Consider the following 27,636-nt stretch of genomic DNA (forward strand, 5'->3'; position numbering starts at 1 on the left):
TTCTCAAACTCTCTTCTGGATGCTCTTAGCAAAAAGGTTGAAAGCCAGAAAGACCCGATGACTAAACTTCCTCCAGTTCTGATACAGCTGCCATTGCAGCCCTCGTAGTACCAAGTGCAGCGCCCATGCCAGAGGAGCAACCTGTGACAAGTGTAACCCTTACCCAACTGCCCATCCAGCCCAGGTGCAAACCCTGGCTTCAGTCCTTGCAACATTTCGGGTTGGGTGTTGGCTAAATGTCATCTTACCCTCTGAACCCTAATCATCCCCACCCCCACCCTGCACCCCGTTTAGGAAGGCACTTGTTCTGCGCGACCTGAACACTTGTATCAAAACCTGGTACCAGTGATAACGAAGTACTCCATCTGAACAAATGCTAACGTACCATCAGTACCTTGCAGGTGCTATCCATGGAGACAGTGGCATACCCGCCAGAGAACAGGAGATTCCGTACCTTTGTGACCACAACAGCTCCCCACCAAGCCCTGCTTTAGATCCCATATTGTTCAAGCAGGCTTAGAAGATTTGCAGAAAGCCTTGCCCTGAGCCCACCATTTAAGTCACTGGACAGTAAGTACTCAGCCTCAAAAACTGTTCAGTCTGTGTCTTAAATCCCCGAGCTCAGTCCATGTTGGTGAAGATGGTTTCCCTCTGGGCAACGTTTCTTCCTCCCATATGGACACGGTGGCATAGTGTCCGAAGAGCTACAACATTCCAGTTGTCTTTGTTCGGCAGGCTAACTCCACCATGGCCAGCTCCTGTCTCTAACTCTGGCACAACTTTGCTTTCTATGCCTCCTTGCCCTTGGACTATGCCCAATAAGATACATACTCATCCTTGGGTAAGTGAGGTGTGAAGCAGAAGCTGCTTAGACCCTAGGACCTAATCTGTACTGTTTCTAGGAACTGGAGCTCTTTACTGGAAATGCACTTGCAGTGGTGGTGCAAGTCCTTGAAAGTCTTCTACCTCCCCTTTGATGAAAGTGTGTTTGATCCCTCAATGGCTCATGCCATCCACCAGTATAAGACTGCCACATCCCATTGCCATCCAAGCAGTCCTGCTAGAACACCGGGTACAGAGCTGCACCTTCGATTTTACCAATATCATGGCCCTGGTTGCAGCCTTCTAGTGCATTTGAAGGTCCATTAATAATCATACCGGGATGACTACCTAATTCAAGTGGCATCCAAGAGGTTCCAGAGTCCACTTTAGCCCTAACAATACATACTCTGTAAAAGCTTAGTTTCTTGTTTAACTACTGCCAACTCCTTTTTGGCTCCTGTCAAAATGATTTAGTTAATCGGGGTGATTGTGAACTCAAGCCTGGCAATGGCCCTCCCTCCTCCAGAAAGACCAACAGTCGGCAACCATTCAATTGGCCACTTTGTGACCAAGTAGATTGCAACAGTCTTGTGGTTTCAGAAGCTTCTGGAACTCCAAGCATTTTTAACAGGACTAGAATCCTCACATTAAGCTCAACAGAAGTTCCTTGCAAATCCATCTGCCTGAGTTGAAGCTCATCCTGGTTCATCCATCCTTGGAAATCGAGAGATATACTCACAACCTCTTGGTCTGAAGCCCCTTTCACTTCACCTGTCAGCTAGAGGTCATTACCAACTCTTCAGAGTGTGGCTTGGGAGTAGAAATTGTGACATGAGAGGAGTGCCTTGTGAACAAATGAGGTACATCCTTGCACATTATCATGCTGAAACCAAAATTAGTCTTCTTGGATTTGAATGCTTTCCTCACATTGCTGAAATCCAGGGTGGTGGTGGTGTACACTGACAAAACCACAGCCCTCTTCCATCTCGTTAAAGAAGTTTGTGGGAGTAGGTAATCCAGTAAGGCATGTTCCTCCTAATCTTCCTCCTAGCGTGGGTCTTCAACTCCAGAATGGACAAGAAATTCAAGCGCCCTTTAAAAGTCGCATAAGTGGGAGGTACTCAAGGAAATCCACCTCAAAAATGTCTTCAAACTAGTCTCAACTCCATGTGCAGCAGTTTGCTTCTAGAATGATGGTCTGTTCCCGACGGAATGGTCTCATGTGGGATTGTGCAAGGTGTTTTTGCATGCCTTTTCTACAATCTGATTCGAAGTTTCTTCAGAAACTTGCGATGCTTCATCATTTTGGTAACTTCTACCTGACTTTACCAGAGGTGGTCATCAGACCTACCGTTAATGAGAACACCAAATAAAGAGCCGTTGGGTCACCGATCATAAGAGAAAAACATAAATCCGCTATCTGGCTCTGTAGATGATGAGATATTTTTAAGATGGGGCATTTACTATATTGCATACTATATATTGCATAGTATATATGGCTTCCTCTATGGCGACTGTCGCTACATCGTCAAGTTAAGTAGATATAGTAAATATATACTTACCTTCATGAGGTTCTGGATGTGATATGTCTGTTGATATTGTGGTCCTTGGTGTAGTGACATTCTAACCTACTTTACTCCACTTGGCAGAAACTGGGGTTAAGTGGAGTCATGCAAGAGTAACCACTTTGTTCTATTGGAATAGACATGGGAAATTTCTGCTTGAGGTATGTCCCCATGACACCTGAGCAGAAGAGTTCTGGCACAACATGAATACGAATCACGTCTTGCACTTTTACCTGTGTGTGTCGAACCAACTGTGACCTTTTGGGGCAATTGTCTAGATGAGAACTGGTTGGGCAACTATTGCCAGGTGGATAAGGTCCTGCATTGCCTATAGCTACAGTCTGCATTAGCTCAATCACTGTCAGGTGTTTGGGTACAATGCCATAACCTGATCAAGATGGCATACAACAGGCATATTCCTGTTGGACATATCATGGCAGGTATGTGAATATCCTACAGACCCTTTCTTTACACTACACTCAAGTCTTCTTTTCATATCATTAACAGTTTTGGCCAGGAACGTCAGCAGTATTTCTTTTTATAATCAGTTGCTGTCGTCTCTCATCACAGGATGAGAATGGGAAAAGCCACGACAAAAGAGTGGCATAAAGTTACTGTTGTAATAAGTTCAGGAGGAAAATATTTTTCCAGATTTATTAACATTAAACAGTGAGTCATAATTTTATTACCCTGACTTCCACTCTACAGGATCACTGTTTTCCTGACTTCTGGAAAGGACTTGTTCATTCAAGGGTTCTTCTTGATCCCAGTCCTTAGTTATAGACAGCATGTATTGGCAGACAGCTGATAAGTTAAGTATGCTTGATATGTACCCAACAGAAAAATTGTAGCCTTCCAGGCCGAGGAGCCATTTTGATATTGTGGATGTAGCATGCAGAAGCTTGTGCAGTGCATAGATTAACTTATGGCTTATGATCTGTTTGGACCAGAAACAGTAGGCCCATAAAACTATGGTGAGTGTTTTATTGCCCACTAACAAACAAATACTTCCCTTTCCACAAAATAATAATTCTTCTCTGCATCTTTCATAGATCTGGAAGCAAATGCCACAATTCTTTCTTTGTTGTCAATAGCTTGCAAAAGTGTTGCCCACAATATCTTGGAACTGAAGCTAGTGGTCAAAATAGTCGTCTTGTTCACATCAAAACATCCCTAGAAAGGTGTACCCACAATTTCATTTTTACCTTGATGAATGCATCTTGGAATTCTTGGAACCATACAAACAGAATATGTTTTTTTTAAGAAGAGCTCTTAACGGGTGGACTATGACAGCAACATTTTGCACCAATTTAGAGTACAATTGTGTGAGCCCCGGAAATTACTTTAGTTCCTCATTGCCACCAGGAGCTTCTGTATAGCTTTCACCAGATATAGTTCACAACAGATCTAGACACTTCTATTTGTGGATAGTTTGCCCAGCCTGGTTGAGCCTTTGCAAGATGGCTTGTAATGTGTGATTATGTTCGTCATTGTCTTTTCCTCATCCCAGTGTGTCATTCTGAAAACGCACCACTCCTTTTATGCCTATCGGTTGCATTACCAGTAGAAATGCAGCTGCGGCTGAAGCCAATCCAAATGGCATGCAACAGAACCTGAATGCACTCAAAGGAGACCGAGTATGTGAGATATTTGGATGGTGGTATGCTGCAGATAAACTTATCACGCTTAAGCATTAAGCCTCTCCTATTAAACTTAACGTTTCTCCTATATTAGGTAGGGGGTGACGGTCAACCCAAATCTCAGAGTTCAAATCGAGTAAGTCTACACATAACCTTAGTCCTGTCCCACCTATTTTCTGGACCATAATATAGGGACGAGTCATTCTGATGCCTCAGTTTGTTCAGTTATTCCCTCATTGATGAAGTCGGTATAATTCATCCTCTAAATGTTTTCTCATAAAATTCTGGATGGAATGAACCTTATTTGTGACTGACTGTCCTTCCTCCTTTAACACGTTTTACGTTGTAAGTCTTTCAGATGATCGAGTTTGTCTGAAAACATATTAGGAAATTCATTATGTGTGCTCTGTACATCCAGAGAAGTTTTAATGAGAAAAACAGGATCAGATCTATTCGGGTCAAGGATAAATCCCAAGTCTTTCTGGTGTCTCCAACCTAAAAGGTTTGAACCTTGCATCGTAATACAGATTTTACACACTGCAGAACATCGCTCAAAGGAGAGCTCATGGTGGTCATTTCAACTAAGTGAATAGGATCCTTATTATATCCCTCTAGATATGTATGTCAGGTGTTAATAGGAATTGATCGTTCATGTCCTATGGTCTTTTTTGATGTCATTATAGTCTGTGAGAGTCAAGGAGAACAGGAGTCAGCTAAGACCCTAATTTTCTGATAATCAATATATATTTCACGTGGCAGAGCACTTAGACTTTCTGAATGATCAGATACATGAAAAACAAACTCGGCCTCACCTCATCTTCAACAAAATTCAGTGACTTATTAACAGATTCTATGCAGAATCTGACACAATGCCCCCTTTTTCCACATTTTCTGCACACCCCAATACAAGCTGCTATGCAATTGAGCTTGCCATGTGGTTAAAATTGCCACACCTTTCAAATGTTTGCCTATTGGATTCCACGTCATTTTTACTTTTTCTAATTTGAGTCTCTGAACTTTTTTCAATTTTTCTAATATTCTTTCGAACTTTAAGTTTACAACAGGCAGTTTCACAGGATCTCTTCATCTCTATTACACATTCTACTGCATGTTCTATTCTATTGGCAGTTTCCATGGCATCAAAAACAAGAACATAGCGAAGTGGCTAACGTAGTTCCAGAGAATTACTTAATTAGTGATCATCATGATATCACCAGGCTTTATGCTTGACTGGAAACTGGCATTCCAGCCTCATCTGCGCAGGCTCATTTTGCAACGATCATTAAAAATGGAGTAGAAACAGTGGCTGTCGCACGGTGCTCTAACCAGCCAAAATCTACGCTTTCTACAGAGATTAAGTGATCCTCAAGATTCTGAGCAGCTTCCAAGAAATGTAGGCTCACACCAGCGGATATGGCCAGTCTAATATCTCATACCACTTTGGAGATTTTGATGATTCATTCCTCTCCCTGCAGGTTCAAGCAAAACCTTCTATACGTCCAGACAGGGAGTGTCAGTGTCTGGTTGCACTTTGCTCTAAATGTGTTGCGTCAAGTACCTTGTCATGAATTCCTACTAATGCTGTTCGTTTCCTTGCGAGAGAGTCCCATGCCATATGAGAGTTTGCTGATGTGACGCTCCCCATTTTGACAGAATACTTGATGAAACTTTCTCAGTATGGCAAGCATGCTTCCAAATAGCCATGCAAATAGCCCTCAACATAATTTCTTTCTCACAAGGTACTCCAGTTTCGCGAGTGGATGAGGACGCCCGGCTTTTCTGATTACATTCAAGCACAGTTGCTATAGATGGTATTTTCATGGCCAGTGACTTTTAGGGGAGAGAGACCGGTAACTCCTGGTAAAGGTTAAAAAAAAAAGTTGCTCAGCTGCCGGAGCACTGGCTTTGATCTCCCCTGCTAGAATAGTCCACCAGCAGTATTGCAATTCAGTTGCATTGGACTTTGGAAAATGTGTAGTGTTTGTATATGTCACTGAAGTGGTGATATAAGCAATACTATTGATTAAACTATAATCTTCATTCGGAATATGGAGGCAATTTATGTAACTTGGATGGTGTTTGTGTTCTGGTGCATAAGTCAATCACACTTGTTTCTTGGTGTACCGCAGGTGCAGACATGCTTTTTGAACTGAAACCTGAGGTGGGAAATCCTCCAAACACTCCCCAGTTGCAACCCTTGGAAATGCAGAACAAGCGGCGCATGGAAAGCAGTCTAATGGAGCTCTTTCCAAAGAAGAGGAACACAAATTTTCAGAACTTGAAGCAAAGTAAGAATAGCTTGGTCCTTTATGTTCTGGTTTCTAAGCACATATTCGTTTACTATTAAGCATCATTACACAGTATTAATCTGACTGGGAGGTTACTGCCATTGGAATGGGTAGTGTTCACATTCAGTCATGCTGTGTATCTCTCTGAAGAGGCTATTATGTCCCATGTTGGCCTGAACTGAGGAATCTATATTGTCTGACAGAATCAAATAAATTGTGTGCATTTGTTAAGCAACAGCTGTCCTGGACTGTGAGCTCCGCACTGCACATTTGTATTGAAATTCATATTATCTATGATTGCTGTCTTAGCTTATTTAATTGTTACTATCCTGTACCGTGGAAGCCATGCTCCCAACAGCCTCAGACTGCACATCTGTAAGGAAACTACTCTTGCATCCTGCTCCCTCTTCTTCCCAGGTAGTTGTGTTTTGCATGCAATGTTAAGCACAACCAGAAGGCTTTTCAGAAAGAATGCTATGGCGTTAAATTTTTTACGTGAACCCCTCAGATGGTGTCCCTCCACATGTGGATCCTGCCCACTTTCATGCCTCAACACTGTCCACACCCTTTTCCTATTTATTCCACCTATCGCACAAGATGCAGGAATTTGCTTATCGGGTATGTCCAGTTTTATGGTGTTGCAGTGCATTCTTTCACTGTCTTTCCTTCTAAAAAAGCTAATAAGTTTTCCATTTTCCTATACTATTAGCTGACAGAAAATGTCTCCATCCTCACACATGCCCATTTTGACAGACTTCAAGCTGTGCATAGAATGCTGGAAATAACACTTGTGTATCTGTCTGGGCAGTTCTTCTCCTTTCTGTGTAGGAATCAGCAAAAGTAAGTGACAAATCTCTCACTGTCAACGAAAAAGACCAACATTTTGTAGCTGGATGTGAACTGTTACAGTTGGGTGAAAGAGATCAATACTGGTCACCCTCACTAGGTCGCTGTTTCTGATATGCACCAGTAAGTGGAACCTACTATTTTATACCCATCAAGGAGGATGACCCCCCTCGGGCACATGCACGTATGCATACATCTTTGAAAGCAATTCATTTGTTACCAGCCAACTGTTTAAAAATGGCCAGGAGCCTAAATTCCTACAGGACTGTGGTCCTGCTTTAGAACTTCACTGAACAGGATGTGAACAATGTGAAGTAAATTAGGCTCCAAGCTCCAAATATTCCAATAAATGTGATAGGTTGTTAGCTAAATCCCTTCATTCACACAACATGAGCTAGCTCTCTTTAGGACTCTGGTCCTTTTCACCGAAAGTGGTACACCTGAAAAAAGCTTCCTGACCCTGTGTATTGTTTCACCCTCCCAAATAATAGAAAATGCTGCACTCCCACACAAAGGCACACTCACAGCAAAGCAATAAAAAAAACACATAGAAAGGGATGTCACTCCTAAAATGAGGCACATCAAAAGACAGTTTTCAGAATAAAGCGAACGGTTTTATTTGTGCCAAACTCTGTAACAGAAAGGCTTTCCCAGATGTCAAATGAAAACAACTTATAAATGTGTTTGTATATATATATATGTATATGTGCAAGCAATAATTCTACAATTATAAGTAAGCAAATGCAACTGTTCGATGCATGAAATAAAATACAAGCAGATAATAATACTGGACGTCCACTGCAAGAAATAAACTCTGTTAAATGCATATAGTCAGACACAAGGAATAAACCCTGTCAAAGGAAAGATATAAGATATGTACACTAAATACTCCAGATGATTATAATCACTGGAGACTTGACTGTGCACCCAGACAAACTTGCACATCACAATGCCAACAATCAAAAAAAGTACATCACCGGCTGCAAACACTGCATCTTAGCCCACTCCTGACTGAGGGATTCACAGCTGGGGTCAAGAGACTCAGCAAGCCGTGAACTGCTACACTAAATTAGACGTGTCTGGCTTCATTCAGGTCCAAACAAAATCCTGCTTTCCAAGTCAACAAACCCCAGTTTTTTAATCTCATAGCACTAGAAGTTTCCGAGATGACCTCCTCTGCGCCACAAGGGAACTTACTGGAGTTGGCCACTCTCCATACAAGCATTCCAAAGGCAAAGGGCTTCTCACGAATTCTTCTGCGATCCCACATGTTCCAGACCCTTATCTTAGCGAAGCTTGAGAAAGTAGAAAACAATCTCCAAAAGTACAGAAAACTATTTTGAACTTGGATAGCCTAAACAACTTGAATGATCTGGAGGCCTGCTTGTGTGTGCAAAGCTCAAGCTAGACTGAGGCAGTAGTAAAAATGTAATGAAACTTCCCAATGTACAACACAATGCACATTTGTGCACCACTGCCTATAGTATTACTTCATCTCCCAATGTACAACATAATGCACATTTGGGCACCACTGCTTATAACACTACACTCCAAGACAGAGAGGTACATTCCACACCTTTCTCTCTCTCTCTCTCATGCTTTCAAACGCACATCCCGCACCTGGCAAGGCTGTAGAAAGCAAACACTCCCACATTGAAACTACAAAGAGTCACTAAATGAAATCTTTTTTTTTATTCTTTTTTTATTAACCATAAAAATAAACATAACACTTGCTTCAGAATCATTGCAACATACACAGTATTTATATCGGCATACATAAATGCATTGAAAACATAGCACTTTAAAGCCCCCCATTATCCCACCCTCCAGCTAAAAAAATGGGCCCAACAGAAAATCGCCTAGCGATGGTGTGGGTGGATCAATTCTGTTGGTCGTCCAGGCCCTCCAGATCCTTTCCCATTTGCATGGGCATCCTCTACTCTGATATACTGTTTATTCAGCTTGCTGGCACCAGTCCAAATCATTCTACCAGGTGTGTACCGTTGGGGGGAATCCTGGCACCCCACACCCGGATAATATTGCGATTTGCCACTGCTCCAACAAGGGCCAGCCAAGTTGTGACCCATGTGGGCCAAGCTACCTCACCCAGCACCCCAGGATATGCTACCTTGCGTCTTGCGGTACCCGCTCACCCACCACAGCTGCCATCACTTGGGCGACCTGCCTCCAGAAAGTTTGAATCTTAGGGCAATCCCACAATATATGGAAAAACGTTCCTGTTTTCCCGCATTCTCGCACACACTGTTCGGATGTGCAATGGCCCACATGAAATTGCGCAGACTTTGAGGCATATGATCTTTGGAAAATATGGAGCTAAATCAGCCTAACTCTGGCCCTAAGAGCTATCTCTTTGGGGCATTGCATGCTTCCCTCCAATAATCATCTTCTGGAAGGCCAATGTCCGATTCCCACGCCTCCCGAGGGGCCGACAGTCAGGGGTATTATTTATGAGTTTTTTTCATATGTAATGGATATTGCCTTGTCAAGCATGGGGTCGAGGAGGAGTCCATCCTCAAGTGGAGTGTATTCTGGCAGCTGACTCCCTTCTTTTAAGTGACAATGTAGTGCGTCGTAACTGCAACAATCGTACGTATTCTGTGGATTGCATCTGGAATTCCTCCTGTAACCTATCAAAAGTGATCATTTCCCCCTTTTTCCAGATGTCTCCCAGCAGATCAATGCCTATAGTACTCCAGCCACGGAAGCCCCTCAGTCTGCCAACCTCGTGCAGCAAATTACCCTTCCATAGGGGGCTCTGTTCAGTCAGTCGAGTCTCCCATCCAATCATTTTTGTAGCCTTCTGGCAGGCCATGACCACGGTCCGAGTGTGTGGTGGGAGGGACGACACCTTCTGTCTGCTCCCATATAAAACGGAGAGGAAGATGCCCTTGCCCATAGCATGGGGATTGGTCCAGAAAGCCGGTTCGTCAAGTGGTGCAAAGACACATCTATTGATGTTGACCAATTGAGACGCGAGTCACACAGGCACATAACTCTACGAGAAGGTCGAAGTCGATGAGAAGGTCGACGTCGAGGGGGCAACACCGCCGTTCGACATAGAGGTACCGTTGTGGGACTCGCTCCGTAGTGAGCCTTTCGTCATCGACAGGAAGTTCGCGTTCCAGACATCGACGCAAGCCATCGAACAGTGGATCAACGTCATGGGGGAGATCTGATGTTGAGTCTAGAGACCCTTCTTCGCAGCCAGCCTGAAAACAGAGGAGGTTGGTCTCTTCTTCAGGTTGGCGTTTTCGGAAACGCCAACAGCGAGGACGATACATCCAGCAGTCTGGACAAGGGAACAAGGCTCCTGCTAGTTCCAAACGCTGAAAGGTTTCTTCCTCCTCGTCCGTTATCCACTCTGGTGGGGGGGAAGCATTCAAAACTATTTGTAAAAGTGGCAGAAAATAACTCAGGACAATTGGGTGCTGAATATTGTTAGCAGTCGATACTCGTTACGTTTTACATGTCCTCCTCTGTCGATTCCTCCAACTCGATCACGTTACTTGCTACTCGAGTGCAGAAGGAGGCCAACACCCTCCTACAGAAAAGAGCAATGGAACAGTTTTGTCGGGCACAGAGAGGAACAGGACTGTATTCTCTGTTCTTTCTAGTCCGCAAGAAAGACGAGAACGAATTCAGACCCCTCCTTGACTTGCGACAGGCCAACAAATGGGTTTGCAGAGAAAAGTTTTGGATGTTGACCTTGCATCAAATCTACCCTCAACTTCATCAGGGAAACTGGCTATGCGCAAAAGATCTGCAAGACGCATATTTTCACGTGCTCATAGCGAAGAAACATCGCAAGTTCAATGCTCTGTGCTGCCTTTCAGCCTGGAGTCAGTGCCTCAGACATTTTCCAAATGCATGGCCGTGGTGGCTGCGCATCTAAGGAGGAACAAGTTGTTCGTCTACCCGTATCTGGACGACTGTACAAGGCAGCTATGTTTCAGGAAGCGCAACTACATTTCAATTGGACTTCCAATCTCCTACTTCGTTTGGGCCTCCACATTAACCTCACGAACTCTGTCTCGACTCCTGTACAATGTCTACAGTACCTGGAAGCCACCATCGATACACGCACAGCAAAGGTGTGTCCTTCGGAGGAGAGACACTTCTCGATCCTTCGGAAGGCTCAAGCTCTCATGATCATGCTCTCCCTGACGGTGAGGAAGGTATTGTCTCTCCTGGGCTCCTTGGCCTCCTGTATCTTCCTCACTCCGAATGCACGCCTCCATATGAGACCCCTGCAAGAATGTCTGGAGGATCAGTGGGACCAGAAACTGGGGGGTTGGAAAGACCAGATTCAACTGTCGCAGCAGGCTCTTCAGTCCATCCGATGGTGGTGTTCTCCACATAATCTCCTCCGGGGGATTCCCTTCCACCAGGAAATACCGATGCAAACCATAGTGACGGATGCTTCTCTCCACGGCTGGGGTGCACATTCCGACAACCTTCAGATACAGGGCACCTTGTCCTCAAAAGAGACCAAGTACCACATCAATTTCCTGGAGCTTCGAGCAGTCCATTTATCACTGAAAGCCTTCCAGCCATCGTTTCACACCAGTTCCCTACTTGTTCAGACAGACAATACGACCACAATGTTCTACCTCAACAAGCAGGGGCACTCAAGATCTCAATCGTTATCTCTGGAAGCCCAGGCCATCTGGAGCTGGCTGTTAGCCAGGAACCTGACCATCACAACAACTCACCTCCCAGGTGTTCAGAATGCTCAGGCAGACGCGCTCAGCAGACTCATTCTAGAAAATCACGAATGGGTCTTAAACGACGAAGTGGTGCGAGACATCTTAAAAAGGTGAGGTACTCCAGAAGTCGATCTGTTCTCTACCGCGGAGAAAAGAAAATGCAGCCACTCTGCCTCCAGGTTTTACCAACCAGGGACTCTGGGGAATGCATTATGGATCAACTGGTCAGGCGACTTTCTCTACGCTTTTCCGCCAATTCTCCTGATCCCGACAGTACTGAGCAAGCTCTCGCAATCACGGGCCAAGTTGATCCTCATTGCTCCAGAGTGGCCAGTCAGTGGTTGTTCACAGACCCACTCCACCGGTCTCTCCTGCCACATCTTCGTGTTCCATGCCGGCCGGACCTTCTGACGAAGTTCGGCGGGCAGATGGACGTTTAATTTGGCGGCATGGTTCCTGAGTTAGTACAGTAGGCACCTTTGAACCTCCCTCAGGACTGTATCGAGATATTGAAGGAGGCCAAATGACCATCCACACGCACGTCCTATACATATAAATGTAAGAGATTTTGCATCTGGTGTGCATCTAAGAACGTGGATCCTACCTCCTGCAAGGGAGATGTCATCCTTTCTTACTTGCTACACTTGGCTCAATCTGGCCTTCGGTTTAATTCGATCAAAGTTCACCTGGCAGCTTTTACTGCTTTTAGGAAATGTCCTTCACCAACTTCCTTTTTTTAAATCCCAGTCATCAGAGATTTTCTTGAAGGATTGAACAAAGTGTTTCCTCCCATCAGGCGTCCTTCGCTTTCCTGGGAGCTCAATGTGGTCCTTTCAAGATTGATGAGGAAACGTTTGAACCCATTCATAAGGCTTCTCTTCAGCATCTGTCTTGGAAGACGGCTTTCCTTGTGGCCATAACTTCTGCCCGCAGGGTTAGCGAACTTCAGACATTATATTGTAAAGTGCCTTATACTGTCTTTCATTCCTCTAAGGTAGTTATGAGCACTCAACCTAAGTTCCTACCTAAAGTTGTTTCAGAGTTTCATATGAACCAAACTATTACATTGCCTAAGTTTTTTCAGAATCCCTCTTCTCCTGCTGAGAGGTCGCTTAAGTCCCTTGATGTTAGGAGGGTCTTGAAGTTCTATTTGGACAAGACTAAGGCTATCAGTAGAGCAGACCAGTTCTCTTCCAGGGGATCCTCATCAATAGTCATAAGCATTAGAATATTCCCGCCCATGTGCGGGACCCCGGAAACACTATATTATATGTGCCCCACATATATATATATACTCATATATATATATAAATACATATATATATATAACATGCAATAGCAGCCAATAAAAACAGAGCTGAAATATGCTGTGTAGAATTTCCACCATAGATGTATAATAATAAGCATTAGAAACATGAGAAACAACAAAAAAGTTTGTTTAGAAATTGTTTTAATGCTCAAAAAGCAGTAGAAATTCTTATAACTCACTGGAAGCATAGAAAGCTCCCAGGCTGCATTGCAAACACACAGTCTAAAAAGACTGAAAAGCTAACCTGTAGCTGCATAGCAATAAACTGACACCGTGCCTTTAAGGCACTCATGACCCCCAGTATCCCATCATGCCTCAGGGGTGACAGTTAGGTCAGTTGTTCTTTCCGGCTCCTTCAGAGAAGGACCCTGGTTACACAGCTCCACTAATTTTCCTGTTTTTTGACAGAAAATCTCTTCACTTTTGACAATTTTTTGTTCTTACTCGACATTTAACATCTAGTCAAGTAAGATACTGTCTTTTTCAGTCATTTTGGTGAGCATTTTCTCCTGAAAATGCCTTCACTCTTTGACAAATGCCCTTCTTGTGGCAACAAGAAGGCCAAATCAGACAACCACGACGTCTGTATCCTGTGTCTGCGTGAGGAACATGATCCAGGCACCTGTCCTCATTGTGAACACCTGTCAGGAAGAACTTTAAAAGACAGGGAGAGGATTCGCATTTATGGCCTCGCTCATAGGTCATCAAGAGGAAGATCTCCGGTGAGGAAGGGCTCCAAGAAGACTCCTTCATCTTCCAGAAAGAAGTCTTCACATCCCTCACCCTCAGCGTCGGGCTCGGCGCTGAGAAAAGAACCACCGGTGGATCATTCATCGTCTAAACTACCGTCGACGACGGGCTCGCCGTCGAAGAGAAGACCAGGTACGTCGACGACGTCGAAGGATCCAATTCCATCGTCGAAATCCCCTCCGCCGGCGTCAACCGGGCGACGTCCGACGTCGAGGAAGGGAACTCCGCCGCCGTCAACCGGGCGACGGTCGGCGTCGAGTTCCAAGACCCCTCCGCCGTCGTCAACCAGGCGACGACCGGCGTCGAGGGAGGTCACCCCTCCGCCGTCGTCATCCAGACGTCGACAGGCGTTGAGAAGTGTGACTCCTCCGCCGTCGTCGAAGAAGCAACGTTCGGCGTCGGGGACCAAGACCCCTCTGCCGTCGACAGGGAAGAGTCGACCGGCGTCGAGGAGGCAGTCTCCGTCGGTGTCTCGTCAGCTCTCGGCGTCGAGGGTGTCCAATACCCCTCCACCGTCGTCGCACAGACATTCGACGTCGAGGCAGAAAACTCCGTCGACGGCTGATCATCACCGTTCGACGTCGAGAGAAAGGCCTCCGTCGACGATTGGACATCGTCACTCGACGTCGAGGCAGGGTGCTTCGTCGACGACAGGAGATCGTCGTTCGACGTCGAGACTTCCGTCGACGACTGGGCATCGTCGTTCGACGTCGAGGGAGAGGGCTCCGTCGACGGCCGGTACTCGCCGTTCGACGTCGAGGCATGGAACTCCGTCGGCGGCAGCTCATCGCCGCTCGACGTCGAGAGACCACACATCCTCGCATAGACATTCAAAAACAAGATTGTTTGATCCGCCGACTCCACAAAAGCACTCGACCACGAGGGAAGATCGCTCAACGTCGAGATGTTCAGATGTGGTGATGGTAACGGAGTCAGCTTCCCGTCATTCCACCTCAAGGTCTTCTGGCTCCTCCGCGGCATCTTCGAAGTCCAGAAGTCCGGTACGCAAATCACCTGAGCGTCGGACGGACCCTTTGGCGGATAAAGTCAGACTGTCACCTAGATGGTACAGGTCTTTGGACCATTGGAGAGATGCTGGGGCTGCAAAGCGTATGCAAGACTATGCCAGCTCGCAGCACAGGTCTCCTCTTCAGGATCTGGTGGAGGAGATGGACAAGCATAGCCCTCCCAGGCGCAAATCTCCTGTGAGACCACCTACCAGATCTCCCAGGCCCCGATCTCCCAGAAATGAACCACAGGAGCGGGCCAGGTCGCGCTCTCCTCGACGAGAAGAGCGTTCGAAACGATCAAAAGAGAGGAGGCACAGTGTTCACCGTAGTCGTCGACGAACTGTCTACTTCATCTACCTCTTCTACTAGGTCTTCCAAGAGGGACTACTCCCCTACTTTGACGGACAGTCCTACGTCCCGATCCTCCCCAGTGGATGACATTGGCACGTATCTGGATGTCTTACAAAGAGGAGCTCAGAAGCTGAGCATTGAAATGTCTGTCCCTCAGGTTACAACGACAGTCATTTTTGAGCAAAAAGGCGATCACCCGTCCTCTACTACCGTTAGTCCCGGGGATTATGGATCCTGTCAAGGAGGTATTCCTAACTCCGGCGGCTATCAGAGCTGTGCCAGCCCGCATCCAGAAGAAATACAAACCGGCCTCTTCTGACCCGGTTTTTGTACGATCTGACCCTCCAGCAGACTCGGTTATTGTGGCAGCGGCGAGGAAGACCCGCGCAGTTGCCGGTTCTTCTTCAGTCCCACCAGACAAGGACAGCAAGACTCAAGACTCCTGGGGTCGCAAAGTTTGCAACTCAGCTGCGTCGACTCTTAAGGTTTCTAGTGCGGCTGCACTTCTGGGTCGATACGACAGAGCCTTATGGGACTCTATGGAAAGGTTCAAAGCCAAGCTGCCAAAAGAAGACCAGCAGGATTTTGAAGAGACCGTGACTGAAGGATGTCTGGTGGCGAATCAGATGATAGGCACGGCTGCGGATGGTGCTGTCCTGGCGGCGCACTCCTATTCTCATGGGGTTTGTGCCAGGAGATCGGCATGGTTGCGCCTGACAGGCCTGAAGCCGGATGCTCAACATCTCATCCTTAATCTCCCCTTTTCGGGTTCCGCTCTCTTCGGGGAGCATGCTGACGAAGAAATGACCCGAATGAAGACGGAACTGGACACAGTGAAAGCGGTGGGCTTGGAAAAGAAGAAAGAGTTCAAGCGCCGTTTCAAGCCCAACAGGGGGAGAGGGGCTCAACAGAGGGTTCAAACCCCTCAGTGGACCCAGGGGAAATCCCAGTTTCGAGGTAAACCTGGCAGAGGTAGAGGAGGTCATCAGCAATCCTCTAACACCACGAGAGGAGGAAAAGCCTGATCGGTGGCTTCCTCTGGCGCCGTTGGCCACTCCAGTGGGAGGAAGTGCTTCACAACACCTGGCAGAGTGGGCCAGCATCACCAAGGATCAGTGGGTGCTGAATATACTGCGCAATGGATACAGGCTACGTTTCCGTGCCCCTCCAAAGAGCATTCCTCCAAAGAGCGCTTACCCTCATCAACTAAGCTTGCTCCGAAGAGAGGTAAAAGTCCTACTACAAAAAAGAGCGATAGAGGAGGTTCCTCACGCTCAAAGAGGAAAGGGAGTTTACTCCAGGTACTTTCTTGTCCCCAAAAAAGATCGGGAGGACAAGTTCAGACCAATACTCGATCTACGACTTCTAAACAAGGTCATCGTCAGAGAAAAGTTTTGCATGTTGGCACTTCACCAAATATGCCCACATCTTCAAGTCGGAGATTGGATGTGTTCGGTGGACCTACAAGATGCGTACTTTCACATCCCTATTGCTCTACAACATCGCAAGTACTTAAGGTTTGTCGTAGGGAACAAACACTATCAGTACACAGTGCTACCCTTCGGTCTCAAGTCCGCACCACGAGTCTTCACCAAATGCATGGCAGTGGTGGCGGCTTTTCTTCACAAGAAGGGGCTCTTCATCTACCCGTACCTGGACGACTGGCTCCTGAAAGGTCCATCTCCAGTGCAGGTGAAACACGATCTACATCTGTGTCTACTCCAGTTGCACAGGCTCGGCCTTCATGTGAACCTGGAGAAGTCAGTCCAGCGGCCTACTCAATCAATCCACTACCTAGGCTCCGTTCTGGACACAAACGTGGGAAAAGCGTTTCCTTCGGAGGAGAGACTTTTTTCCATGAGCCAGAAATGTGGAATCCTGCTGAAATCTCGGCTTTCAACAGCCCGACAAGTAGCATCCCTGCTAGGTTCCATGGCGTCCTGCATCTTTCTCATCCCAAACGCCAGGCTGAGAATGCGTCCTCTACAGCAGGCTCTGGAGGATCAATGGGACCAGGCGACAGATCTTTGGGAGGATCGCATCAAACTCTCCTAAGCGACAAAAGACGCCATCAAATGGTGGACACGGAGAAAGAATCTGCTGGTGGGGGTTTGGTTTCACCAGCCTCTTCCAACCCATTCGATAGTGACGGATGCCTCTCTGCAGGGTTGGGGAGCGCATATGGGTCCGCTTCAGATTCAAGGCCTGTGGTCTGCGCAGGAGCAGACATACCACATCAATATGCTGGAACTCAGAGCGGTATTCCTGGCTCTCAAAGCTTTTTTACCAGCAATAGAGTCCAACTCAGTCCTAGTTCAGACGGACAACACGACCACCATGTTCTATCTTAACAAACAAGAAGGCACAAGGTCTCGCCCTCTGTCCCGAGAGGCTCAGGCAATCTGGCATTGGCTCCTCTCTCGAGGCCTCACGATAGTGGCGGTGCACCTTCCAGGCGAGTTGAACGTAAAAGCAGACGCACTCAGCAGACACTTCGAAGATCAGCCAGACTGGGTGCTAAACGACGACGTAGTGGAAGAGCTTTTTCGTTGCTGGGGTCGTCCAACCATAGATTTGTTTGCAGACGACGAAAACTCCAAATGCCACGCCTTCGCGTCCAGGTTCCACCGGCCAGGGACTCAGGGGAATGCTCTACTGATGGATTGGTCAGGGACATTCGCTTACGCGTTTCCTCCCCATGCTCTGATTCCGAGAGTAGTTTCCAAGCTCTGCAGGTCGAACATGGAAATGATCCTGATAGCTCCGGATTGGCCGCGGCAGTGGTGGTACCCGGACCTTCTGCATCTGTCTGTGTGTCCACACAGACGACTCCCTTGCAGGCCGGACCTGTTGAGCAAGATGAACGGGAGGATAATGCATCCCAACCTCCCATCACTGAACCTAACAGCATGGCTCCTGAGGGCCTGCAATACGGACATTTGAACTTGCCTCCGGAATGCATGAACATTTTAAAGGAGGCTAAAAGACCTTCCACAAGAGCGTCCTATGCGTTCAAGTGGAAGAGGTTTTTCTTATGGTGTAGGGATCATCACCTAGATCCGACTAAAGGACAGGAGGACGTCATCTTGCCATACCTCCTTTACCTAGCTACGGCTGGTTTAAAATACGCTTCTATTAGGGTGCATTTGTCAGCCATAGGAGCATACAGAAAATCACCAGATCAGGTGTCTTTCTTTCAGGTTCTAGTGGTTAAGGACTTCCTCCAGGGGTTGAAGAAAGTGTATCCCCCTGTGCGAAATCCTTCTCCTCCATGGGAATTAAACCTGGTGCTATCCAGGTTAATGTCACCACCTTTTGAGCCCATCCACAAGGCCTCTTTGCAACATCTCTCTTGGAAGGCGGCCTTTTTGGTGGCGATTACCTCTGCTCGCAGAGTCAGCGAGATTCAAGCTCTCTGTGCGAAAGAACCATACACTATCTTTCATCACAATAGGGTAGTCTTAAGGGCTCATCCAGCTTTCTTACCTAAAGTCATCTCTGATTTTCATATAAATCAGTCCATTTCCCTTCCATCATTTTTTCCAAATCCTACGACCCCAGCCGAGCGGTCACTTCACTCCTTAGATCTTAAGAGAGTGCTCAAGTTCTATTTGGAAATGACCAAAGGGATTAGGAAAACGGATCAACTGTTTGTGAACTATGGTTCGATGCGAACAGGTTTTCCAGCGGCCAAGAGGTCCATCGCGAGATGGATTGTCTCTTGCATTAAATTGGCTTATCAGCTTGCAGGCAAGCCTTTGTTGCAGTCACCCAAAGCGCATTCCACTAGAGGGAAGGCCGCTACTGTAGCCTTCTTACACGACATTCCAATGTCGGAGATATGCAAGGCTGCGACTTGGAAATCAGTTCATACCTTTACGAGACATTACTGTCTCGAGTCTGATTCCAGGGCCGATACTCAAGTAGGACAAGCCTCTTTGAGGAATCTATTTGGGTAGCCTACGGCCTATACGAGCTTAGTATTTTCTAGGCTTAATATGGTTTATTACTGTATTGTTACTCCTTTGCCCGCAGGGAGATGAGGTGAGGCTCGCTATTCTATTCTAATGCTTATGACTATTGATGAGGATCCCCTGGAAGAGAAGGATTAGTTACTTACCTGTAATCCTAGTTCTCTTCCAGGGGTATCCTCATCAAAGTCATAAGCAACCCTCCCGCCTCCCCGGGCAAAGGACATTCTTTAATAAGGAGACGTTGTTAACCTATTTGTTATTGGGTTTATTTTCAGTCTCCGAAAAGAACAACTGACCTAACTGTCACCCCTGAGGCATGATGGGATACTGGGGGTCATGAGTGCCTTAAAGGCACGGTGTCAGTTTATTGCTATGCAGCTACAGGTTAGCTTTTCAGTCTTTTTAGACTGTGTGTTTGCAATGCAGCCTGGGAGCTTTCTATGCTTCCAGTGAGTTATAAGAATTTCTACTGCTTTTTGAGCATTACAACAATTTCTAAACACACTTTTTTGTTGTTTCTCATGTTTCTAATGCTTATTATTATACATCTATGGTGGAAATTCTACACAGCATATTTCAGCTCTGTTTTTATTGGCTGCTATTGCATGTTATATATATATATATGTATTTATATATATATGAGTATATATATATGTGGGGCACATATAATATAGTGTTTCCGGGGTCCCGCACATGGGCGGGAATATTCTAATGCTTATGACTTTGATGAGGATACCCCTGGAAGAGAACTAGGATTACAGGTAAGTAACTAATCCTTATTTGTAAACTATGGCTCGGTCCGAACTTGTCTAGCTACCTCCAAACAATCAATTTTTAGATGGATTGTTTCCTGTATTCGGCTGAGTTATCAGAAAGCTAACAAGACTTTTGTTAGATACCAGCGGTAAAGCAGCTACTGTGCTTTATTTCTTAATGTACCCATTTCGAAAATCTGTAAGGCTGCCACTTGAAAGTCAGTCCATACATTTACTAAGCACTACTGCCTAGACACTGATGCTAGGGCAGATGCTCAGGTTGGCAGGCTTCACTTTGAACTCTATTTGCACAATAGTGTGGTTGTTCTCTGTTTCTTCCACCGGTGGAGAGTTATTTTGGGATTGGTTTGCTAGTCTATTCACATGATTATGAATATACACGGAAGTCCCCTACAAGAGAAGGAGTAGTTTCTTACCTGAAACTCCAGTTCTCTTGTAGGGGTATTTCCGTGATCGTCATAACCAACCCGCCCACCTCCCCGGTGGCAGACACAGATATCCCCAAGACTCAGCAGGCTCTGCTTCCTTACGCCTTCAAAAAGAACTGAAAGTAACTTCCTCTGGCTGTGCATCATGGAATACCGGGGGTCTCTGGAGACTCTTAAAGGCACCGTATCCATTTGCAGACATGTAATGGCAGCCTAAGGGGGCTTCTCTATCCATTCCTTTTCATATCTATCATGATAAAAGGAGTTTTGTGAAGGCGAGTTTTCGATCTGTAAAACTCAGCAAATTGCTAAATTTAAAGTTAAACTGGCTATCTTTTTTCAAGTTGAAAACTAGCCCCCCCCCCCTGAAACCAGACTAAATCCCTCAACGGTATTCTTAAAGAAAGAAGTTACAATACTGCTCCGGAACTTATTTCTGCCCTAGGTTCTTGGAACTCTTCTCGCAGGGCGTAACTGAACCCGTTGTCTTCTCTCATGATATGGCTCGCTGGTTATTTTATTGTTTTGACTTTCTATCCTATCATGAAGGCGATCCCGCCCTCTCAGAGATTCCCTCAAATAATGTTCCTTTCCCGACTATATTTATAGTGATTGTATGTGTCTCTGTTCTTTAACATGTGTAAAGCGCTCTGATACCCCCGAGGGTCGTGTTCGCGCTATATAAAACCTTCTAAATAAAATGAATAAAACACAAGGGTTGACAGTCTTACCTTCATTATACAGTGTGCCTTCCATGTACAGTCCTGAGGAATACCTGAAGGGATATTTTTATTAGCATACCACAATCAACAGTTAGAAACATCCACAGATTAGGAGCCAGAAAACGCGCTTTTAACAATTTCGCCGCATTTGTTGACATTTCTAATTTTAACTTCAGTTGCCTAATTTGTCACCCACATTGTTAGTAGTCTCCCTGCATTGCCCGGGCTCGATACTGCAGCCTGCCCGCACCGGTCCGACTCGGCAATTAGAGCCGTAGAGCGGAGGGCGGACAGGTAAGAGCCAGGCACTTCCGCTAAGAGCAGAAGTTAGCGCTCTAGTGGTCATTCTCATAGGGCTATTTAGACCGGAAGGAGCGGTCGGCTGACTGCGGTAGGGAAGACGGTGGCAGAGTCCCCCGATCCGCTGTTCACCGGCAAGCTGCTTTAAATATTTGACTATCTGGCATTGATGCGTGGGGCCATTAGGAGCCAGAAAACGCGCTTTTAACAATTTCGCCGCATTTGTTGACATTTCTAATTTTAACTTCAGTTGCCTAATTTGTCACCCACATTGTTAGTAGTCTCCCTGCATTGCCCGGGCTCGATACTGCAGCCTGCCCGCCCCGGTCCGACTCAGCAATTAGAGCCGTAGAGCAGAGAGCGGACAGGTAAGAGCCAGGCACTTCCGCTAAGAGCAGAGGTTAGCGCTCTAGTGGTCATTCTCATAGGGCTATTTAGCCACGTCCTCGCTCAAAGCGCGCAGCGGTTGCGCGCAGGGGTGCGCCTAAGAACGCGCCTAAGACAAGCCGAAGAGAAGCCCGCCTGCGACCGGACGGGACCAGGGGCCATGTGCTCTACATCTAAGATCCCAGGATTAGCAGGTAGCAATATAATCTCTTATTCAGCACAGGTATTGCGAAGTTTGAATCCAGTTCTATCAGTAGCCTGTAATCGTGACAATTGGCCGTGCATTGAAGGCCCTGTCTCATGTATCATCTGTCGCTGCCAGGCATCTCTTACTCACCCGGTCATCGGCAACTGCACTATAGCTCCTATTTCAGCCCCTGCAGAGTTATATTGTTTGAAACCTCCCATGAACCGTTCTATTTGTAGAAATACTGAAGAAAACTCAATACAAACGGGGTTAATTGGGCTAAGAAGTTTCTTGTTAAATATCCGCTCCCTGCCCAAACATTCCCAGGAACTATGGGATCTTATTAATACAGCTACGCCAGTTATATGCTTTCTCACAGAGACCTGGTTAAAGCCCCACACAGTGCCTGACATTATGTTGGGGATTCCGGCTGGGTACAAGATTCTCAATTTAGATCGCCCTACCAAAACAGGTGGGGGTATTGCAGTTGTATATAAAGAAGGCCTGAAAGTTTCTCTGCTCGACCAAAGATGTTGTGCTCAAATGGAGGTTATGATTTTTAGGATCTGCTCCTCCTCTAAAACACACTGGAAGGGAGCATTGGTCTATCGACCCCCTGGACCGTGTTCAGGTTTTTCGCTCACTCTTATGGAGCTATTAGCCCCTTATTTTAAAGCCAAGGAAGATTTTATTCTCCTTGGAGATTTTAATATTCACACTGACCTACCTAATCACCCAGATACAATTTCCCTGCTCTCTGATCTTTTGATATTAGGACTGAAGATCCAGAATAGTGGCCCAACGCACTTGGGCGGACATACTCAGGATCTCATTCTAACTAACTGCCCTAAAATAAAATGCTGCCCGCCAACTCCTGTTAGTTGGTCTGACCACGACATGGTAGGATTTACCCTACTAGGTCTTCATTTGCCACATCAAAAGCCACTCCCCGCAATATGGCGTAGACAATGGCATAAAATAACTTTTGAAGGACTTCAGAAGGCTTGGAAAGAACCTTCTATTTCTGAGAATGACAATATCGAAATAGGTCTCATTAAGTTTAATAAAGCTCTTTTAGAGGGAGTGGATTCGCTTGCACCTTTGAAATTACACAAACAGTATCCCAAATGCAAGCAGGAGGTATGGTATTCAGAAGAATTGAGGGTAGAGAAACAGGGGTGTAGAAAGTTGGAGAAAGTGTGGAGAAAGACGCATACACCCAGTAGTAGAAAGTTGTACCTGGAGGCCCTAGCTAAATATCATAAAAATATCAAATTGGCTAGGAAGAACAGTCTTACTTTACAACTAGCAGAAGCAGGGAATTCCTCCAGAGAACTTTATAAAATTCTCCAGTCATTTGTAAAACCTGTGGCCTGCGAAAGCCCTGATGATTTCACACAAATCTTATGCGATGATATCTCTGCATTTTTCCAGAACAAAATTGAGTCTATATATCTGAAAATAACACAATCATCAAATTGTAAGAGCAATGTTGACTCTTTTTCTTGTTGGAAACAAAAGAATGAAAGCAGCAGATTTACTACGATCCCGGAGGTTAGTTTATCTGAGGTCACTGCTTTGTATAGTCAAATTAAATCAGGATCCCAACCGATCTCCTGCCTGCTAAAATGATAGCTTCTTTGGGAAGCCTTCTCTCCCCAGGTTTTCGAACATTAATCAACCTCTCTCAAGGAAGGACAAGTGCCCAGTGTCTGGAAAAAGGCGATTGTGAACCCTATTCGTAAAAACGCGGCGCTGCCATGGTCAAACTTGAACAACCTCTGCCCGATCTCCCTCCTGCCCCATCTGAGTAAGATGACTGAGAAACATGTCAATACACATGTGTCTAAATACATCGAGGCAGCGGACGGTCTGGACCCTTCTCAATCTGGGTTCAGACCTAATCACAGCACCGAATCAGCTCTCCTCTACGTGACCGATACCATCCGGAGGGCACAGGATAGAGGAGGATCCATGATTCTGGTGCTGTTGGATTTGTCCGCTGCCTTCGACACGGTGTCACATGACATTCTAATCAGTCGTCTGAAGAGGGTAGGGATAGGCGGAACTGCTCTGGCATGGCTAGAAAGCTTCCTCACTGGCCGCTCACAAAGTGTTCGACTGGGCTCCCATTTTTCCATCTCTAGGGAGCTCACAAAGGGGGGCCCACAGGGCTCATGCCTAAGCCCCACATTGTTTAATGTGTATGTGGCCCCCTTGGCTGAAATTGTGAGAGAATATGGGTTCACACCGATATCATACGCAGATGATACCCAGCTGCTGTTCCCTTTTAAGATAATGACGTCAGCAGTCAAAAACTCCTTCGCTGCAGGAATGAGAGCTGTATCCCATTGGATGACCTCCAATTGCCTGCAATGCAAAGTGGGCAAGACGGAGGTCATGCTTTTCGGAGAGGCCCGCTCCTATGGTCACCTGAGTGGTGGCCTCCCGACCTAAGAGATAGTAAAAAACTTGGGGGTTCGACTTGATCAATCTTTGACACTCAAGGATCAGGTCAATCAGGTGACGGGATCTTGTCTTAGGGTCATTGGACTTTTGAGAAGGGTGTTCCCTTATTTAGCGGATATCCATAGGAAGACCTTAGTCCAGGCATTGGTAATCAGTAGACTAGACTACTGTAATGGGCTGCTTATTTCTGCCAATGAGGAACAACTTGGCAGGCTACAGGTAGCCCAAAATACAGCTGCTAGACTGATCCTGAACGTTCCATCTAGATCCCCCTCTCGTCCTCTGTTGAACAAACTACATTGGCTGCCTATTCGCCAGAGGGTGAAATTCAAGGTATGCTGTACTATCCATAAATGCCTGTCTGGCATTGGTCCTAAGTACCTATCAGAAATATTTAGACCTTATGAGCCAGGTCGCTCTCTGCGCTCTCAGACTCAATCTCTGCTCCAGGTACCACGGATCAAAAAAGAAAGACAGGGAGGCCGAGCTCTCTCTTATAGAAGCCCCACTCTTTGGAACTCCCTGCCCCTCACCCTTAGGCAAAATCCTAATTTTGCCACTTTTAGGAAATGCCTAAAGACTCATTTGTTCCTGACCATGTAGATATTCTCTCTTCTTGCCCTGATTGTCTTATTTGGATATGTCTTATTTGGATATAGCTCTGGTAAGAACACAAGCGCTATACAAGCGAATAAATAAATAAATAAATATTTTTAATAGCATACTACAATCAACAGTTCGAAACATCCACAGATTATAGGAGCGGGCTAGAACCACTATATAAAGTTGGAATATATACTAAAGCACATGATTGCTTGTCCAATACAATTTCTTTGAATACTGTGTGACCAAGCCTCTACTTGATTGATTTTGGATTCTCTAGTCATAATTATTGTATATTATACACATTCACTAGCTACACAGATACTTTTGCCACTTCACATAGAGCACCCTTTGTAAAATGTATTGTTGTCGTACGTGACGTTAATTATTGCATAAAATATATTCCTGGAAACTTAAGAACAATTTTGCCTTGTGTGTTGAATCAGATATTCTTTACTAATGCAATTGGAAAGGATTGCTAGGTAATCTCTTCCTAAAGAAATCAATTGATGTAAATTGCATATCTAACAGAATCACTATACATGTATACTGATGTTTTGTACACCTCAGTAGGTTTTCCTAAAAGAAATCTAACAAGAAGGGCTAATAATACTTAGCTTAGTGAGGTACAGTTTATAGTAAATTTGGCCTTATCAGCATTTTTCTAGCAATAGACCAAATTAGAGGAAATTGGGGCACATGTCAGATTGACCTTTGCTATCAGAGCGAAGGCTGTCCGACTGGCTTCTCCAGTCCATGAGGCACGTCCTATGCCACCAGCCATATGCAGCCACACATTCTCAAAACCAAAGTCTGGAACCTGCAGAAAGAGAAGAGACTGAGTAAAGCAGATAGTGCTTTTGCAGTCCCTCCTTGTCTGTTCCTCCTGTTATAAATTATCTAGTCTCCCCATAATAATGACTCATTTTACAAACAGAAACATCTTCTGTAGCTGTATTGTCAGGAAATACATCCTTCTCACAGATCAGCATGGGGGCCACATGGAGGGCATTTTACTGTCGTTCCATTCTGAATGTAAATGCCAGAGCTGAGACAAATGTAGTAAAAGTTTGTCTGACAAATATGTTCGGATAAGGTCACCATTTTGCTTGTCCAAATACATCATAGTTGGTAATCCATACAAAAATGCAGGTGAGTCTAAAAAAGCTGCATTACTAGAGGATAACAAATCACATCTGGTTGTTGCTACCTGTGTCCTAGACTGATCAACATGTGACTCTCTGATGTGTTATAGTGTTAGAATCTGTTCAGTAGTTTTCAGGATCTAGTTAGTAGGTATATGTGGGTTTCTGTGCTGAGGACAGGAAAGGAAATTTCCACGTTTACACACTTGATGCCCTTTACTGGATATCCTCGGGCAGAAACCAAATTGTTTTCAAGCAAGCTTATGAATCTGTAAATCTAGTACAAGAGAACCATATTGGTAATTGAGTGCCTTCTTTTTGTGTCATTGGAATCTTCTACATCTAGCTTCCACAGCATGGAATTGCCTTATGTGTAATCCTATTCTGATGGCTGCATCACTGATATAAATTGCACAGAGCAGGGCATTATTGACAGTACTTGGTAATGTCATTAGGATTTTAGAAGCTATCTCTTGATGAAATCCATAGAGGCTAAAAGATGTAGACTGATATTTGTTCCAGCATCTTGCCTTCACAGTATTCCAGGACATATAAGCATGTATATAAGTGGCGGACGGAGCTAACCAAGCCTGAAGATGGCCGCTTCTTGAGCGAGCTCCTTCGATTGCTGCACCATCTATCAATTATCCTACACCCAGAGATCTGCAAGAAATAAATATCAGTGCTTAGATTGCATTGAGGGGCTGTGTCCTTACCTGGAACCACTTTTTATGCTCCAAAACGAGCTGGAAATGCTGACGATGCGTGAGGCTACGAGACGGAGAAGAGGCCTGTGGTGAGCGGACGTGAGCTAAAGCCGCAGGCTCGCGTTGGCCGCTGAGCTGCGCACGCAGGCGGAAGCGACATCCCTGCAGTACGGAAACACAGAACTCGCTGCCCGGGGAGGTGCGGCGTGTGGGTGCACACAGTCGCTGGCGGAATCGGTAATAATCAGCGGTTCTACCCTGAGCACGGCCGGGATGGCGCTCTTGATGCCGGTGCTCCTCTCTGGGACAGTGCTTGTGATGCGGAGGAGGGTGGAGGTCCGAAGTGGACCGAAGCCGCGGTGGGCTGCACGGGAATTGAACTGCAGAGCCAATAACAAGCGCCCTTACTGAGGTATGTGATGGGGGCCTGCTAACCACGACCTGCACCAGGGATAGCACCGCTAGGCCCAGAAGAACGATTGAGCCTGCATAACGGCCACGTCTTGCCGTGCCCAGGGGGCAGAAGACTGAACTCACTGGTATGAGCAGAAACACCGGAGGTAAACGGACATTTCAATAAGATCCTCACACCCAGCCTCCCTTATACCTGATAGTGAACTGCGAAACGAC

General features: G+C 45.9%; 1 protein-coding gene across 3 annotated transcripts in view; it reads left to right on the forward strand.

Annotated features, from left to right (window-relative positions):
- GOLM2 (golgi membrane protein 2) overlaps nt 1-27,636 on the forward strand; it is a 416,514-nt gene that overhangs the window by 308,237 nt on the left and 80,641 nt on the right. For all 3 annotated transcript variants that reach the window (XM_078682961.1, XM_078682960.1, XM_078682959.1), the window contains exon 8: nt 6,157-6,315. In XM_078682961.1, coding sequence (XP_078539087.1) covers nt 6,157-6,315 — 159 coding nt within the window. The remainder of the gene's footprint in view (nt 1-6,156; nt 6,316-27,636) is intronic.

Source organism: Lissotriton helveticus, chromosome 3_1 (assembly GCF_964261635.1).
Source record: "Lissotriton helveticus chromosome 3_1, aLisHel1.1, whole genome shotgun sequence".
NCBI classification, from domain to species: Eukaryota; Metazoa; Chordata; class Amphibia; order Caudata; family Salamandridae; genus Lissotriton; species Lissotriton helveticus.